General features: G+C 37.5%; 1 protein-coding gene across 1 annotated transcript; it reads right to left on the reverse strand.

Moving 5' to 3' along the window:
- Positions 1–9,654: 9,654 nt before the first annotated feature.
- On the reverse strand, positions 9,655–17,256 carry LOC125775446 (uncharacterized). The gene is made up of 2 exons (XM_049446083.1): positions 14,218–17,256; positions 9,655–14,117 (listed from the first exon to the last, which is right to left on the reverse strand). Exon 2 carries the CDS (start codon positions 13,499–13,501, stop codon positions 12,563–12,565), a length of 939 nt encoding a protein of 312 aa, XP_049302040.1. The 5' UTR covers positions 13,502–14,117; positions 14,218–17,256; the 3' UTR covers positions 9,655–12,562.
- Between the last annotated feature and the right edge of the window lie 1,160 nt (positions 17,257–18,416).

The raw sequence follows: 18,416 nt of genomic DNA on the forward strand, positions 1-18,416 counted from the left end.
TTTGAAAAAGTCGCGTGCATCATGGTTAGGTCGGTTATTTATCGGACAGCCCTCGTATGTACATATATAAATATGTGGTTATTTTTTTTTCCGTTCTAGTTGGGTCACTGCACTGTTTTTTTTTGTTTTATTTTTCACTGCACACTGTATACAAGTATATTCAACTTTCGCACTTCGATTGCCACCAAATTCATTTATTATTGTTATTATATTAGTTACTATTGCTTTTAATTTGCCGGTTATAGGTGCCTTTCGTTAAGGCTCGAAGGACCATGAATAATTTGTTGCCCTTAATTTGGACACAAAGTATTAACCACTTTAACACTGGTTTATTAAAAATGCTGACGTTTTATATGTAAAATCATTTAATGTAGTTTGATGGGTTTACAGTCATTTAATGTACTTAAATTTGTAAAAAATAATGAATTTTATTTCAACGACGAAAGCGGGTAAGTTGAATACCGGGCCGCTGGGGGATCCCAGGAGGGATTTACGTGGCGCCGCGTATGATCGGACGTATGCATAAAAAAAACGAAAAAATATCAGCGCGGAGTATGTGACGAATTGTTGATAGGCGAACCGCAGATGACGAATTGTGTCTTCCATCCCGATGTCCATCCTTTTTGTTGAGTGGGTTGTACAGGTGTGGTGAGTTGAGTTGGTGTTGTGTTATGGTGTCATCGGCTGTGGTGTATTGTTCTGTCTTGCTAGGATGAGCCAGTTTTTCCCAGGTAGAGTGGGATGAGGCTTAACTCATTTAAACACAATCAAATTTAGTTATCATTTCGACTCATTTCTATTATTATACCCTTACCCTTTATCTCTCATACTTATTTAATGGCTCCACTGCGGGCGAAGCCGCGGGTAAAGAGCTAGTATCCTATATGTGGGATATATGTTTGGTAGTTCTAATATACAGTGAAAGCTCGCTAATCCGAACGGTGTGTAATCCGAATTATCCAGTAATCCGAATTGAATAAAGTACGCGTTGCATACTCTATAGACCGCATTGATTGCCGCTCTCTAATCCGAATTTTAATTTTTCTATCCTTTTGTAGCGTAGATGCACATATTTGTTTTGACATACATGAGTGCAAACAACGTAGAAAGCCTGTTTCAACGTGTTCTCGAAGTGTGAATGGAATTTTGCAACTAACGGGACATCATTTGATATGCATGCACTTGTATATATGTACAAATGAATGCATGTTCAATGATTTATTTTGTTATTATTTTAGTTCTGGAATAGCATTAAACGCGACGACATCAATTTAAATTACAATATGGCAAAAAACGTGCACATAAAACATTATCACTAGCTGATAAGATTAAAATAATACAAGGGATAGACCGCGGACAATCTGGAAAACTTTTAGCAGATAAATATGGTGTAGGAACTTCTACAATTTGTGACATAAAAAAAATTCCGAAAATATTAGGAGGTATAGAATCCGTATTATGTACTAAAGTATCTTACAAAAATGAGTTAATTGTGTACATACCTATTTTATAAGATTTGCTGAGAATTCTGATGAAAAACTTTTGAAGCAGCGCAAGACACTCAAAACGGGTGAGTACGAAGAGTTTGAGCAAAAATTACATGCTTGGTTTGAAGAGAAGCGGTCACGACATCAAACCATTTCAACGGGAGTTTTACGACAAAAGGCAAAATCACTTTATCAGAAAATGTATAACAATGAATCGTTTGAAGCTAGCGATGGATGGTTTCAAAAGTTTAAGAAACGATTTTCTGTGCGAAACTTAAAAATATGCGGAGAGTTTTTATCTGCTAGACCAGATCTTGTTCCTGCTTTTCAAAATAAGCTCTACAATGTAATTGAAGCTGAAAATTTGTTGGACGACCAAATTTATGATGCTGATGAGTCTGGACTTTTTTGGAAAATGTTTCCAGACAAAACTTTAGTGCATTTTAAAGAAAAATCAGCTCCAGGCACCAAAATGAGCAAAGAGAGAATCACCTTCTTATGTTGGGCTAATAAGACTGGAAGTCACAAGCTACAGATTGCAGTGGTTGGTAAATCAAAAAACCCTCGGTCATTTAAAAAACAAAGGGTGATTGAATATAACTCATCAAAAAATGCATGGATGACAACATACATTTTTACTGAATGGTTTTTCAAATCGTTTATACCACAGGTAAAAAACTATCAGACTGAAAATAGTTTGCCGAAAAACGGTCTATTGATATTGGATAATGCAACATGTCATGGGGAGCCGTTGACATCTGAATGTGGACAAAATAAAACTATGTTTTTCCCTCCAAATTGCATTAGCATTATCCAACCTATGGATCAAAATGCAAACTAAACTTTATTACAAAAAAGACCTCTTGTGTGAATTGGTCAATTCTGAATCAGACAGTACTGACATTTTTTTGAAACAATTCAGTATGTACGACGTTTGTGAATTGCTTAAGCGATCTTGGAACAGGGTATCGGATTCCACTCTAAAGTCCTGTTGGAAAAATATTCATATCCAGAAATGGGCTTCAGAAGATAACATTCCATTGTCAGTCTTAGAACAAGAATTACCAGAGAGTGACCTTTCGGCTCGTTTTGAAGAAATTGAAGAATTTCGTGCAATCACAAATTTATTTCGCCGCAATACTGACGTGGAACTTTCTGAAGATGAAGTTCTTGCCTGGATTAATGACCCTGGCAGTAGTGTGGTTGCATGTAGTAGCTCAGAATTGGTTACAGAAGACGAAGAAGCAGAATCTAATATGATTAAGCGCCTTAAAAATCGTGAAGCTGTACAAGCTTTAAATACAAGTATAGATTGGGCAAAGCAACGAGGCATAGACACTGATCAAATATTAGTACTCAAGGAAATGCGTAATAAAGCTTTAGAAGCATGTGTATTGAAACAGAAACAAACTTGCATCACAAATTTCGTTAAAAAAATATCATAATAAATAAGGTGTAAGCAAAATTCTTTCTTAAAAATATAATAATAAATAAAATTAGTTCTGAAATACTATCCCGAGTTTTATTTTCGAATGGCGTCATCTTATGTGAAATAAAATACTTAAATATAGCCTATCCACTAATCCGAATATTTCCCTAATACGAATTGGGGTGTGCAATCATTAATTCGGATTAGCGAGCTTTCACTGTACTTGTATAACTATGGCCCCATGTATGCCATATGTATGTACAAGTATGTCTAGAAATTTAATTTTGACGGTACGAATAAACCGAAGATAGAAATTGTAATATGCAGGTATTTAACCTCTGCACTTATTTGTAAGCATATATGTATATAAATAATTCAAGGTATGTGTGTTAATGTACATATATTAACAATGATATTTATATAATTGTATGTATATATGTATGTTTATATTCTCTCTCTCTTGAGCAATCCCGCTTTCTGCTTTAACCCTCTAACCGGTCAATTTTTTTTCGATTAAAAAAAATTATTTTTTTATAGTTTTTGGCTAAATAATACATACGTTAATGTTAAAAGGTAAATAAAATCTAAACTTACTTTCCAAGTGAGAAAATATGTTGACCACCAAAGGCAGACCTGCCTGGTAACGTATTAAAAACCTTTATTATAGGATGATTTTACTACAAATTTTATTCAGTTCTTTTTATTGTTTTGATGATAAATCTGAAAACATTTGTTATTGTTTGAGAGGCACAGATTTAATTTACACTTAGTACAATACATTTGTGTTAGTACAATACATTTGTGTTAGGGTCGGCTTTAGTATACCTTCCCAGGATTTCGGGAATAAAAAGGGTATGGTCGGATAGAGGAGATTCTCCTGATCACGAATATACATGGTTATAGCCGCAGGAAGCTTATAGTTTCCGAGTTATTCGCGTTTAAAGTTGAAAATCTGCAATATTTTATTTACATATTTTCGATATATAAAATTAATTTTGCACTTATGTTTCTGAATTTTATATACACTAACACATCACTTATTCATTTGCACACAGTTATTTTATGTACTATAGTGCAAAAATTGCTTTTAACATACATTTCAATTGTTGTTGAATTATTATTATTTTAGAATAACAAAAGAATTACAAACCGTCAAATAATCAGTGTTACCATACCAAAATATTTTACAAACTGAAACAAAAAAAATATAAGGAAATATTATACCCTGAATACAGGAAACATAATCGTTGATAAACAATAAAAAAATATATTAAAAATTGCCGAAATGCCGAAGGCCGTCCACGCAAAAAGGAGTTCTACGCGAGAAAAATTTGGTACACCCCGGTGTTGGACCGACCAGAATTATTTTTCCTGTAGCGCTGCCGAGGGCCCGCCACGCAAAAAGGAGTTCAACGCGAAAAAAATCTGATACACCCCGGTGTTGGACCGACTAGGGTTATTTGTTTTTAAGCGCGGCCGAAGGCCGCCCACGCAAAAAGGAGTTCAACGCGAAAAAAATCTAATACACCCCGGAGTTGGACCGACTCGGGTTATTTTTTGAAGCGTGGTCGAAGGCCGCCCACGCAAAAAGGAGTTCAATGCGAAAAAAATCTAATACACCCCGGAGTTGGACCAACTCGGGTTATTTTTTGAAGCGCGGTCGAAGGCCGCCCACGCAAAAAGGAGTTCAACGCGAAAAAAATCGAATACACCCCGGAGTTGGACCGACTCGGGTTATTTTTTGAAGCGCGGTCGAAGGCCGCCCACGCAAAAAGAAGTTATACGCGAAAAGAATTTGATACACCCCGGTGTTGGACCGACTAGGGTTATTTTTTGAAGCGCGGTCGAAGGCCGCCCACGCAAAAAGGAGTTCAACGCGAAAAAAATCGAATACACCCCGGAGTTGGACCGACTAGGGTTTTTTTTAGAAGCGCGGTCGAAGGCCGCCCACGCAAAAAGGTGTTCAACGCGAAAAAAATCTAATACACCCCGGAGTTGGACCGACTAGGGTTATTTTTTTTAGAAGCGCAGCCGAAGGCCACCCACGCAAAAAGGAGTTCTACGTGAAAAGAATTTGATACACCCCGGTGTTGGACCGACTAGGGTTATTTTTTTTGAAGCGCGGCCGAAGGCCGCCCACGCAAAAAGAAGTTATACGCAGAGAAGTAGCAATGTCATAGAGGGTATGTTAATTAGGTTAGGTTAGTATGGTAACACTGATTATTTGACAAATTTATTTTTACAAATGATGTCGATAAAGTAAGACTGATTATTTGACAATTTGCAATTTATTTGTTATTTTAAAATAATAATAATTCAACAATAATTTAAATGTTTATTAAAAGCAATTTTTGCACTATATTATATAAAATAAATGTGTGCAAATGAATAAGTGATGTGTTAGTGTATATAAAATTCAAAAATATAAGTGCAAAATTAATTTTATATATCGAAAATATGTAAATAAAATATTGCAAATTTTCAACTTTAAACGCGAATAACTCGGAAACTATAAGCTTCCTGCGGCTATAACCATATATAACCTTGATAATCTCCTCTATCCGACCATATCCTTTTTATCCTTGATATCCTGGGACGGTATACTAAATTCTTCGCCGGACTTACATCCCGGAAGTTTGCATACTTTTTTGCCACTGCGGTTCAAAACGTCAGGCATATGTCCAACTCCATCAAAACGAATGTCATCGGTTGGATCATACGATTTCTTCAATTTTTGTGTTTGTGGACTTTGGCTCTGAGGTCTACCGACAGCTCTTTTGGCGTTAGGCTCCTCATAACGACAAAGTACATCAGCCACTTCAATACGAAAATTTGGTAATTTTTTATGATAAATATCTAGTTAATTACATGAATACGCTGAAAAAGGAGGTATGAATTTACTATCGACATATCAATTAAGTGATAAAATAAACGCAAAGTCCATTTTTTGGTCTTAACTCTGATGTGATAGCGACCAAGTAAACTGTCCATCAAATCAACACCACCCATATGGCGGTTATATTCCTTAATTATATTAGGACAGTCTACATCGACGTCGGATTTATTTTTCCGATCATAATGGCATATTTTTAAAGGTTGTGAATTGCTATTTAGTGTTTTAAATGGCTTAATTCCAGCATACGTGGATACCAGTCGTACATATTTTGTATCCTTCCATTGAACACAAGATACATATGTCTACTCCAAAGGCTCGGCCAACAAACTCCTCTGAGTATCCACGTTCTTTATCTTTTAATTCCACTTCCTTTATCAGCTTGCAGTTCGGTATTCTGTTAAATCGGAAGGTTCCTAATGCATAAATTCCTCTGTTTCGTAAATAAACAAGAAGTGGCAGAGAGGTATAAAAATTATCAAAGTACTATATGTGATTTTTGAAATCTGGAATTGTACTTGACAACCTTATGACTACATTGGCTGTTGATCCTAAATCAAGAGTATTAGGTATTACTTTATTATCGCCAGCTCCTTTGTATACTTCAAATCTGTACGAAAAGCCATTCGAGTCACAAAGAACAAAAAGTTTCATGCCATATTTATGGGGCTTTGCGGGCATATATTGTCGAAATTTTGTCAACATTTTTGTTGAACACATTTGTTAATCAAAGCACAACCGAGCTGTTTTTGGCACAGTATCAAATTGCATATTGAGTCTATCAATAAGTGGACGAATTTTATACAGTTCATCAAATCCTGCTTCCTGTGGTTTTTTAATTTTTTTGGTATCATTGAAGTGAAGATATTTTCTGATTGAAAAGAACTGTTTGGAAATCATTGCGTTTCTAAGTGGCTCGAAAGAATGTTTGGACCAGTAACTCTCGACACTGGGATATCGGTACACAGACATATAAATCAAAATTCCGATATATTTTTTTAAATCACACAATGTCAATGTAAAGTTTGTAGAAACATCTTGCTGTTTTGCATACAAAATGCTCTTATACTCGTTTACAATTTCATTTTGCAAGTCATCGTTGAAAAAAAAATTAAAGCAACGGAATGGTGTGGTTAATTTTTTGAATTGTTGCGGCAATTCCTTGTCTCCTTGAAAAACTACATCATTTTTTTAAAGTTCAAGAAATTTTTTTTTCATAAAATTTTTCTGAACTCTGGATTTTGGAGGGAAATATCTTTTATTTTTCCGCTAAACCTCCCCGCCTTGGATACTACTGGACATTCACCAGCTTCAGTTTCTGGTAGAGGGCATCGTGCCCTTTTTGTTTTTGTTTTTGTTTTCCCAGGTTTTGATGGTAAAGGCTCGTCAGACTGCTCCACATTGTTATGCACTTCTGCCAGATGTTTTCATGGGTTTCTAAAGATATTTTCCAAATCGTTGCTATCTGCATTATCCCACTCTTCTTGAAATGTAGCAAAGTCTACGTTTGGTAATTGAAAGACTGGGTCTTCCCAATCATCATTATCGTCGTCGAAATCGTCTTCTGAATCTGCGCCATCCACCGATTCAGCCATGAGTTCTTCAATTTCCTCATCAATTAATTTTGAAAAATTAAAATTTTTTCTTTGTGAAAACATTTTCAAACTGCTCATTGTTTCCCAGAATGTTAAAAACCCAAAAATGTTTAAAGAAAAATGATATGATCAAGAAAATGGACTAGAGTCACGTGTATGCAAAGTTTTCTTTTAACCGGCAGATCCGCCTTTAGACGGTGTTCAATTTTCACCGGCTACAAATAATGTTTTGCTAAAAACTTAACAATAAAGCACAAAATATAAAAAAAATATATATTTACCTATATGAGAAAATTTTTGTTCACGCAAATCATGAATTTTAACGATTTTATACAATTTTAAAAACTCCACTTGATACACAAATAATTATTTTACACACTTTGTCAAAAAATTGACTTTAGCACTCAACGATTTGCAATCAAATCACGAATGCTTACTGTAATTTGTTTCAATAAGAGAATTGTGTTGTTGTCTGCTGATATTTACCGTTAGAACAGAGATTTGAAATATAAGAGCTGCATAGCAACATATTAATTATACACCGTCTAAAGGCAGGCTCGCCGGTTACAGGGTTAAGAAGCAGAGGGAGTATTGGCGGGAAATTTACCAGTAAATACTTGAATACTGAGATAATATTATCTTTTTGGTGAGAGTTTGCATAAACAAAAGTAAGCATGCGTAGGCGATATAATACCATTTTTTTTTTTTTAATATCAGTTTTTTAATTTATACCGTAGTATTTTATATCCGTTTTAATAAAACGTTGCTTAATGCTTAAACGGCTTTATATGCAACCATAGTTACTAGCATAAATACATATATACATAAATCAAAACCAAAAAATGGAAACGATGCAACTCACTTTGATTTCCCTTAAGGATTTTCGGGTTGTACCGATCAGTGAGTTTGTTGTCCAATTCCTCCTCTTCGTTGTATGCCAGCTCTTCTCCCTTTCTCTTATCTGTTTTTTTTCCTTTTGTTTTTTGATTCTTGTTAGAACTCGCGCCCGTATAAATTATTGTAAGTGTGTTAGTTTTTTAGTTAGTTTTAGTTATTTCAATTTAGTTCGCGCCCGTTTGGTTTTTTTCGTTTTTTTTTTGTCTTCTTTTATTAGGTGAGATATGTATTCTCTATTTTGTGCTTTTGTGTACCAAGCACTTTGTACTGATGTAGATAATTTCTAAATATTAATTTACTTTCACATGTGTAATCAATATAAATTCGACCCACAGCAGCGAACGTATTTTGTTTTTTCACTAAACCCGACTTTATGCTCCGCCACACCGTATTACCAGTGATGGATTACCGCCTAGGCCCGCGAGGCCCGGGCCAAAGGCGGCACAATTCGGGGAGCGGCAAATTTTTTGGAATGTCAAAATTTTAAATCTGATATAATGTAACGACAATATATTTTAAGGATTTATTCTGATTTTTTTTTATATAAATTCACAAATAAATTTATATGAAATAGAATGTAATTCATTTTCTGATTAACTTTTTTATTCGTGAATGCAATACTGATAAAAAATGTTTTAGAACAGAAATAATTGAATATTGATAAATTTGATCCGTTTTTATCAGAACATTTAAAATTATATGCGCACCCTGGCCGTGGAAATACTTCGTATTTATCTAAGACAATCTACGAAGAAATCATATTATTAATTCAAAATAAAGTGTTGCAACATATTTCTAAAGAAGTGCAATCTGCTAAGTATTTTGGTGTAATTGTGGATTCCACGCCTGATATTGCTCATGTTGATCAACTCACGATAATTATTAGATATGTACGTAACAATGGTAAAATTGTCGAAAGATTTCTGGAATTCATTCCAAATACTGGCCATAAGGGTAAGATATTGAAGATGCTTTGTTAAAATCTCTTGAGGATAATAGTTTAAATATAATGAATTGTCGTGGTCAATCTTACGATAATGCAAGCAACATGTCAGGTTTATATTCAGGAGTGCAAGCACGAATCAAAACAACTAATCCATTAGCTGAATATGTTCCTTGTGCTGATCACTCTTTAAATTTAGTGGGAACTTGTGCAGTTGAATCTGTTACCGAAGCAGTTGACTTTTTTTTCTACTTTGCAAGAATTATATAATTTTTTACCGTTTTGACACATCATTGGGAAATTTCAAGACAGCATACAATTTTAAGACGTAAAAGCTTTTTTTAAACTTGTTGGTCGGCTCGACATGATGCATGCTACACATTAGAAAAAGAGTGGCCTGGAATTATTGTTGCACTAAACTTTATTGATGAAAACAAAGATGAAAAACCTACTACGCGAGCTGAAGGGGGCTAAGGGACTGCAGCAAAAATTACAACATCTAGAAACAGCAATTCTAGTCATTGTTTGGAATGCAATTTTGGATCGCTTTAATGCTCCGAGTAAGAAGCTTCAGGATTCTCAAGCTGATTTATCATCTGTGGTAAGAATACGAGTATATAGTTCTTTGGCATTATTTCTCCAAGATATGAGAGATAAACAATTTTCTGATTATGAAAAAAAAGCCAAAGCACTATCTGGAGTTCAAAATTATTACCACTATGACACCCGTCGTAAAAAAACCCGAAAACTTCAGGCTGACGAGTCACGGGAAAATGAAAGAACAGCTTTATCTGGAGAAGAAAATTTTCGAACCAACGTTTACTATCTAATTTTAGATACTTTAGTTTACAATTGACAGGACGTAAAAGTGCTTATCATAATCTTTACGAAATATTTTATTTTTTTGACAATTTATATGAAATAGATACCATTGAATTAAAAATTCGCGCAGATGAATTTGTTACTAAGTATTCTGATGATTTCAAAGATACTTTCGCGAATTAATGTATTCATTTGCACTGTCAACTCAAAGATTCTCTAATGAACACAAAAGATATTCGTTCCGCGCAAGGAATCTGCAATTTTTTCTCAAAATCTTCAAGATGTTTATCCAAATGTAGGCATTGCTCTACGTATTTTTTTGAGTATTCCGGTTACGAACTGTTCAGGAGAAAGATCTTTTTTCACCTTGAAAAGAGTCAAAACGTATTTACGCGCAAGTATGGGCCAAGAGAGACTCAATCCTTTAGCATTACTGTCAATTGAAGCCCAACTAGTCCAAGAAATTGATTACAGCGACATAATTGATGATTTTGCTCAGACGAAAGCCAGAAACAAGATATTTAAAAATTAAGTTATAAATTATAGTTTAAGAAAACTGACTGTTATTTATGTTGTTAATATTTATTTGTATTGTTTAACAATTATACTTTTATGAAGTAAATGTTATATCTTAATAATATGAACGGACTCAAAGAAATAAAATTTCATCCTTTAAAAAGGGCGGCTAATCAGACAGGGCCTAGGGCGGCAAAATACTTAATCCGCCCCTGCGTATTACATTTAATTATTATGATTATTTTTTTGTTTAAGTTTTCGGTCATTTCTTATGTATGTTTTTGTAATGTTATTTTTCGATAGTGCCTTTCTTTTAGGCTCCAAGGACCATGTACTGATTTATTGTCCACCTTTTCCGCACTCACCATATAATTTCTCCCAAAATTTGTATTAAAAAGAATTCGTTCACTGCACTTCAAGTGGTTATCAATTTAATAATTTATTGTTTTACAAGGTATAAAATATAAAACTTTGAATTTTAAAAAAAAAGCGGAAGGAACGTTAGAATTTATTTCTGAACATATATATTCGTATGTACATACTAGCGGGCCCGGTGCCTGCTTCGCACGGCAAAACAAAATAAGAAAAGAAACACTGTTTTTTTTTAATAAAGTCGGTTTGGTTCCCTATTATTCAACTTTTAATTCTGATTTCTTACAATCTTAGACTATGCATCACTTAAACTATCTTAGACCTCTTTCGGAGACAACATATAACTGGCCGTATGAAAAGCAAGGATATTCTAAATCAATTCCACACAATTCCAACGATAGTCCTTGCGCTTTATTTATTGTAATAGCAAATGCAAGACGTATTGGAAACTGTAGTCTTTTGAACTCAAAAGAAAGGAAAGGATGGAATCATTGGAATTCGTGGAAACAATACATCTTCACCTTTAAACTTCCCCTTTAAAATTGTTGCCTCGATCAAATTGTTCATGACCTTTTTAACCGCTAATCTTGTCCCATTGCATAATCGTGGTTGATTTATATTTCGAAGCATAATAATGGGAGCACCCACTTTCAATTTTAAACGATGGAGTGGAAATCCGGGTAAATCCAATGAATTCAAAAATTTTGTCGAGTAATTAACGACGTCGTCGTGATTCGTAACCGTGTCAACTGATTGATATGTTACAACCTCGCCAGGAACATGGGTTAAGCTCTTTCAGCTAACCAATTATGATTGCGATAATTTTCTGCAATATTTGGAAAAACACTTGACACCAATTTTCCTTTTGTCGGCAAAATATTACAAAAGTTATCTGGTAAAGTGATTACGCCAGTTTCACGATCGACAGCAAGTTGACCATTGCCTATTGCCAACAGTTGCCTTGAAAATATGTCGGCCGATGGATCGTTTTGAATTTGTACTCGCACATTTGGAGTCAAATTGAGTATTTGTACATGTCTCCGTAAATAAGATGACTTTAAACATACTTTTAATTCATCTGCTGGTATTGAACGGGGAATCACAGGCAATTTCTGACGAAAATCACCAGACAACAGAATCAAAGCGCCACCAAATATCTGTTGATCATTACTACGCAAGTCTTGCAATGTCCTGTTTAACGCTTCCACTGATTTCTTATTTGCATTGTTGCAAGACTTTGCACATTCCCGAATTTTTGGAAACATTACTGGTAGGATTTTCAATTACATTCATATTCAGTGGTAATTTAAGTGCAGAATGGGCTGTCCGACCACCATCTAATAACGTCGCTGCTATTCCAGACGATGCAAGTGCCAATGCTCTGTGATCTTATAGTCGCTAATAGCAAGGAAATCAAAAATGTTTTGCCAGTTGCTCCTGGAGCGTCTAAAAAAAACATTCCTCCTGTCTCGTTTCGTACTGATTCCATTATGGTATCATATGCGTGTCTCTGTTCTGGATTCAATTTATGCAAATTTAAGTTTATAAATGTGGTCAACTCATTCAAATCATATTGTTTTTTCACGATTTATTTCTTGATTGATTGCATCATGCATGTCGATTTGGAGCTTGCAAACCCAATTGTGTCAATGCTTTATTTGCAATTTCTAAACAAATAACTTCAATGATAATCAATGCCTCATTAAACATTTCAAGTGTAATCATTAAATCGTTATTTCCTGCAATTCGGCGCATTCGATGCAAAATGTCTTGGGTCATAAAATCCTTAAAATTTTCCCATGATTGCAATGGATCACATAGAAAACATGTTGCAATAATAATAGCAAATAATGTTCGTATTTGATGAGGAGAACCTGCTGCTAATGCATTCCCAAGTGTCGCATCCCAGTGATTATCCAGTAAATGCAATTCCTGACATGCTTGACGAAAATTGTGACACTGTAGGCCGTTAACTCTTTTCAAGCTCAAAAAAGATGTAGGCCCACGAACATGAATCAATAATAGACGCAAATAAAAACATTCAGCATGACTGGGATGCACTGTGTAGAGACGTCCAATGGCATCACTTTCAAAAATGCAGGCATAATCTTGAACTGGTCTTCCTTGCTTACGTCTGTTCCATTTCTTTCCAGATGCATTCCAAGTGTAATATTTTGGTACTTGTGAATAAAGCAATGTTTTAGTAAATTGATCATTTTGACACAATTCGAAAAACGATATACGCATTCGATCATGAATTGGGAACGATAATATTCTCCAAACTGCCTCATTGCTACTGATATACCTTCCCATTTGATATTGTGTTATTTCATCATTTCGGTTCTCTGCAACACCAAACACAACCATGTCGCTGCCTTTATTTACAAACTTGCAGATATATTTAATCGATTTAACAGAATTGCAATATTCTACATTGATATGAGCTTTGAATGCTTTTGGTAGTATTGGTGAATAGGGGACAACCCACCCATTATCAACTGTAATCTTGATTATTGACTCGTAGATTGATTGATTTGCCATTATCATCTGTTAAGCGTCGGCGATACAATGGGTAACCATCATTTCCATTAATTGTCTCGGAAATCAAATCTCTGATCAGGAATTTCTGCTGAGATGATGTCATCTATCTGATCGCTTGTTATTTTGTTGACTAACCATACCAAAATATGGGCATGTGGTAATCCTCTCTTTTGTCATTCCACCGAATACATCCAACATCGAAAACTTGATATTTAACAATAAAATCCATCAATGATTTCAGCTTCTGTCTCATGCAGTTATGTCGTGACGGTCTGTAGAAGATTGCCCTTCATATAGATATTGCTTGATTTCGTCCCATTGTGGATTACATGTAAATGTAATAAACAAATCTGGTCGACCATACAAACGAACAAAGCAAATAGCATCTTGTGTATATTCATGTACATACATACATATGTGCCTTGGACTGCCTGTGTAACTTGCTGGTAAATTGTCAACATTTCCATCATTATTGATTGCATCGCGGAGATGTATATACTCTTCTGATCGCAACTTCCGTTGATTGAATCGAATAAAGTTCAAACGCTCTGTTTTTATCTGTGCATACATGTCTTCGACATATTGATGAAAGAGTCTCCGACATTTCAATTGACTTCACGTTCTGAAGAGAAAAAACAAAAACAAATGGAAATTTAAATCATTTCATACTAATTCTTGTTAAACAAAATTGGAAGAGTATATTAAACACAACAAACACTCACGTGGGTTTGCGGGTTCTATCATTTTTAAATTAATAGAGTATCCATCTTCAACCCGACAAAACACAATTGGGTTCTGTAGGGCATCGTAAGAGCGATATGTTTCATAAACACGCAATACAATGTCAAGTGATTGAAACCGACAATCACCACAGCAACTTCATTATTTATAGGTGCATTAAATCTTTGTTCGTGTTCTCCGATTGGTCTTCTATCAGCACGAAGCACGATTTTATGATCATCAGATGACATCTGATCAAGTGCTGTCCGAAAAGTATTAATCAAATCCTTATGTTCATGAAACAATGCTTGCAATTCACGTATTATTATTCTTCTGGCACTTGTGAATATTGAACAACGGGCATCTACTTCATTTTCATTATTGCCAAGGAAGTAGATTTGCAAGAACTGGTGGTTTGCATCTGGAAATGGCAATAATGAACCAATCCTATGAAAAATTTGTCTTTGTATCTGAAATTGTGAGGCAAAATATGATTGATTAGAGCTTGTAAAATGTTCTGAAATGTCGCTGTATGCTTCATTCAAAATACCCAGAGCCGAAATTACCTTAAATGTCGGGATGAAATTATTGCGTATTACATTCGTCGCTCCAAAGGAAGCCATTTTAAAGCAAGAAATATACATTTGGATATTATCCAAAAAATGTTTCGATTGCGGCGTTGTTCCTGAAATTAATGTTGCCAATGGAGGATGGAGTCATGTGTAGAGGAGGATGGAGTCATGTGTAGAAGTTCACGCAAGTGAGGAAAGTTCTCTGATCGCCATTCACTTGGGAGTGGCCAGAAACGATTCTTTTACATATGACTCAAGCAGCTCACGACTTCCGGTCTTTGACCAAGTATCCTCTGGGTAGCCTAAGAACATCCGTTTGAAGGCGAGCTAAAGTGAGAAGGAGAAATATCCCCTGCATAGGGTTGTGCGCTGGGTTTGGGATCCGCCACGTAAAAAAACACCACCAATGAAAGAAAAAAAACAGCCTCGGACGAGAGACCCCCCTTTTGATGACGACCATGGCAAACGAAATAAGGACTATGATTTGAGGGCATCCACCTGGAATGTCCGGTCCCTTAATTGGGAAGGTGCCGCTGCCCAGCTGGTAGATGTCCTCGTAAAGATAAAGGCTGACATCACCGCCGTCCAAGAAATGCGATGGACGGGACAAGGACAGAGACGAGTAGGTCCTTGTGACATTTACTACAGTGGCCATATAAAGGAGCGCAAGTTTGGTGTGGGATTCGTGGTGGGAGAGAGACTCCGTCGCCGAGTACTATCATTCACTCCGGTGAATGAACGTCTAGCCACAATCCGCATCAAAGCGAAGTTCTTCAACATATCGCTGATTTGCGCCCACGCCCCGACGGAAAAGAAGGACGATGTGACCAAAGATGCCTTTTATGAGTGCTTGGAGCGCACTTATGAGAGATGCCCCCGCCACGATGTTAAAATCGTGCTTGGCGACTTCAACGCCAGGGTGGGCAAAGAAGGTATCTTTGGCACTACGGTCGGTAAATTCAGCCTCCACGAGGAAACATCCCCAAATGGGTTGAGGCTGATCGACTTCGCCGGGGCCCGAAATATGGTTATCTGTAGTACTAGATTCCAGTATAAGAAGATACATCAAGCTATCTGGCTGTCTCCGGATCGAAAAACCACCAACCAGATCGATCATGTTGTGATAGACGGAAGACACGTCTCCAGTGTTTTAGATGTGCGTGCGCTCCGAGGTCCTAACATCGACTCGGACCACTATATTGTTGCAGCCAAAATTCGCACCCGCCTCTGTGCAGCAAAAACCGCACGCCAACAAACACAAGGAAGGTTCAACGTCGAGAAGCTGCAATCACAACAGACAGCCGAAAGATTTTCTACTCGGCTTGCACTCCTGCTCTCTGAGAGCACTCGTCAACAACTCGGTATAAGGGAACTGTGGAACGGCATTTCAAACTCTTTACGTACAGCTGCAACCGAAACCATCGGAAAGTGCAAAAGAACAGCTGGTACGACGAGGAGTGCCGTGTCGCAGCGGAGAGAAAACAGGCTGCCTACCTCGCAACGTTACGATCGACCACAACACGTGCGGGATGGGATAGATACCGAGAGTTGAAGAGGGAAGCGAGACGCATTTGCAGACAGAAGAAGAAAGAGGCCGAAATGCGTGAGTACAAACAGCTTGATAAGCTGGCCGACAGGGGTAATGCTCGAAAATTCTACGAAAAAATACGGCGGCTTACAGAAGGTTTCAAGACCGGAGCATACTCTTGTAGAACCCCCAAAGGTGATCTAGCCACCGATGCCCAGAGCATACTTAGACTATGGAGGGAACACTTCTCCAGCCTGCTGAATGGCAGTGAACACATAACACCAGGAGAAGGCGAACCCGATTGCCCAATCGATGACGATAGAGCAGACGTTCCATTACCCGGCCATGAAGAAGTTCGAATAGCAATTGCCCGCCTGAAGAACAACAAAGCGGCAGGGGCCGACGGATTGCCGGCCGAGCTATTCAAATACGGCGGCGAAGAGCTGATAAGGAGCATGCATCAGCTTCTTTGTAAAATATGGTCGGATGAAAGCATGCCCAACGATTGGAATCTAAGTGTGCTCTGCCTAATCCATAAAAAAGGAGACCCCACAATCTGCGCCAACTACCGTGGGATTAGCCTCCTCAACATTGCATATAAGGTTCTATCGAGCGTATTGTGTGAAAGATTAAAGCCCACCGTCAACAAACTGATTGGACCTTATCAGTGTGGCTTCAGGCCTGGTAAATCAACAACCGACCAGATATTCACCATGCGCCAAATCTTGGAAAAGACCCGTGAAAGGAGAATCGACACTCACCACCTATTCGTCAATTTCAAAGCTGCTTTCGACAGCACGAAAAGGAGCTGCCTTTATGCCGCGATGTCTGAATTTGGTATCCCCGCAAAACTAATACGGCTGTGTAAACTGACGCTGACCAACACGAAAAGCTCCGTCAGGATCGGGAAGGACCTCTCCGAGCCGTTCGATACCAAACGAGGTTTCGGACAAGGCGACTCCCTATCGTGCGACTTTTTCAATCTGCTGCTGGAGAAAATTATTCGAGCTGCAGAACTGAATCGAGCAGGTACAATCTCTTATAAGAGTGTACAGCTGCTGGCGTATGCCGATGATATTGATAGCATCGGTCTCAACACCCGCGCCGTTAGTTCTGCTTTCTCCAGACTGAACAAGGAAGCAACGCAAATGGGTCTGGCAGTGAACGAGGGCAAGACGAAATATCTCCTGTCATCAAACAAACAGTCGTCGCACTCGCGACTTGGCCCCCACGTCACTGTTGACAGTCATAACTTTGAAGTTGTAGATAATTTCGTCTACTTAGGAACCAGCGTTAACACCACAAACAATGTCAGCCTGGAAATCCAACGCAGGATTACTCTTGCCAACAGGTGCTACTTCGGACTGAGTAGGCAATTGAAAAGTAAAGTCCTCTCTCGACGAACAAAAGCCAAACTCTATAAGACGCTCATAATTCCCGTCCTGCTATATGGTGCAGAGGCTTGGACGATGACAACAACCGATGAGTCGACGTTGCGAGTTTTCGAGAGAAAAGTTCTGCGAAAGATTTATGGTCCTTTGCGCGTTGGCCACGGCGAATATCGCATTCGATGGAACGATGAGCTGTACGAGATATACGACGACATTGACATAGTTCAGCGAATTAAAGGACAGCGGCTACGCTGGCTAGGTCATGTTGTCCGGATGGATGAAAACGCTCCAGCTCTGAAAGTAGTATTCGACGCAGTACCCGCCGCGGGAAGCAGAGGAAGAGGAAGACCTCCATTCCGTTGGAAGGACCAAGTGAGAAGGACCTGGCCTCGCTTGGAATATCCAATTGGCGCCACGTAGCGAAGAGAAGAAACGACTGGCGCACTGTTGTTGACTCGGCTATAATCGCGTAAGCGGTGTCTACGCCAGTAAAGAAGAAGAATGGTTCCGGTGGGTATTGTAATTCGGGTAATCTTACTTCGCCATTGGCACAACACATTCCAGGTGTTTCATTATGAAATTTCAGTGCATTACAATGTTGGCATTCCACCAATCACCACAAACTTATGCAAACTGTTATCAATTGCGTGATTATATCTAAATCCAGCACCATTTAAACATCATTAACGTAGATTTGTGCGGAACGCCTT

This window comes from Bactrocera dorsalis, chromosome 1, assembly GCF_023373825.1.
Source record: "Bactrocera dorsalis isolate Fly_Bdor chromosome 1, ASM2337382v1, whole genome shotgun sequence".
Lineage (NCBI taxonomy): Eukaryota > Metazoa > Arthropoda > Insecta > Diptera > Tephritidae > Bactrocera > Bactrocera dorsalis.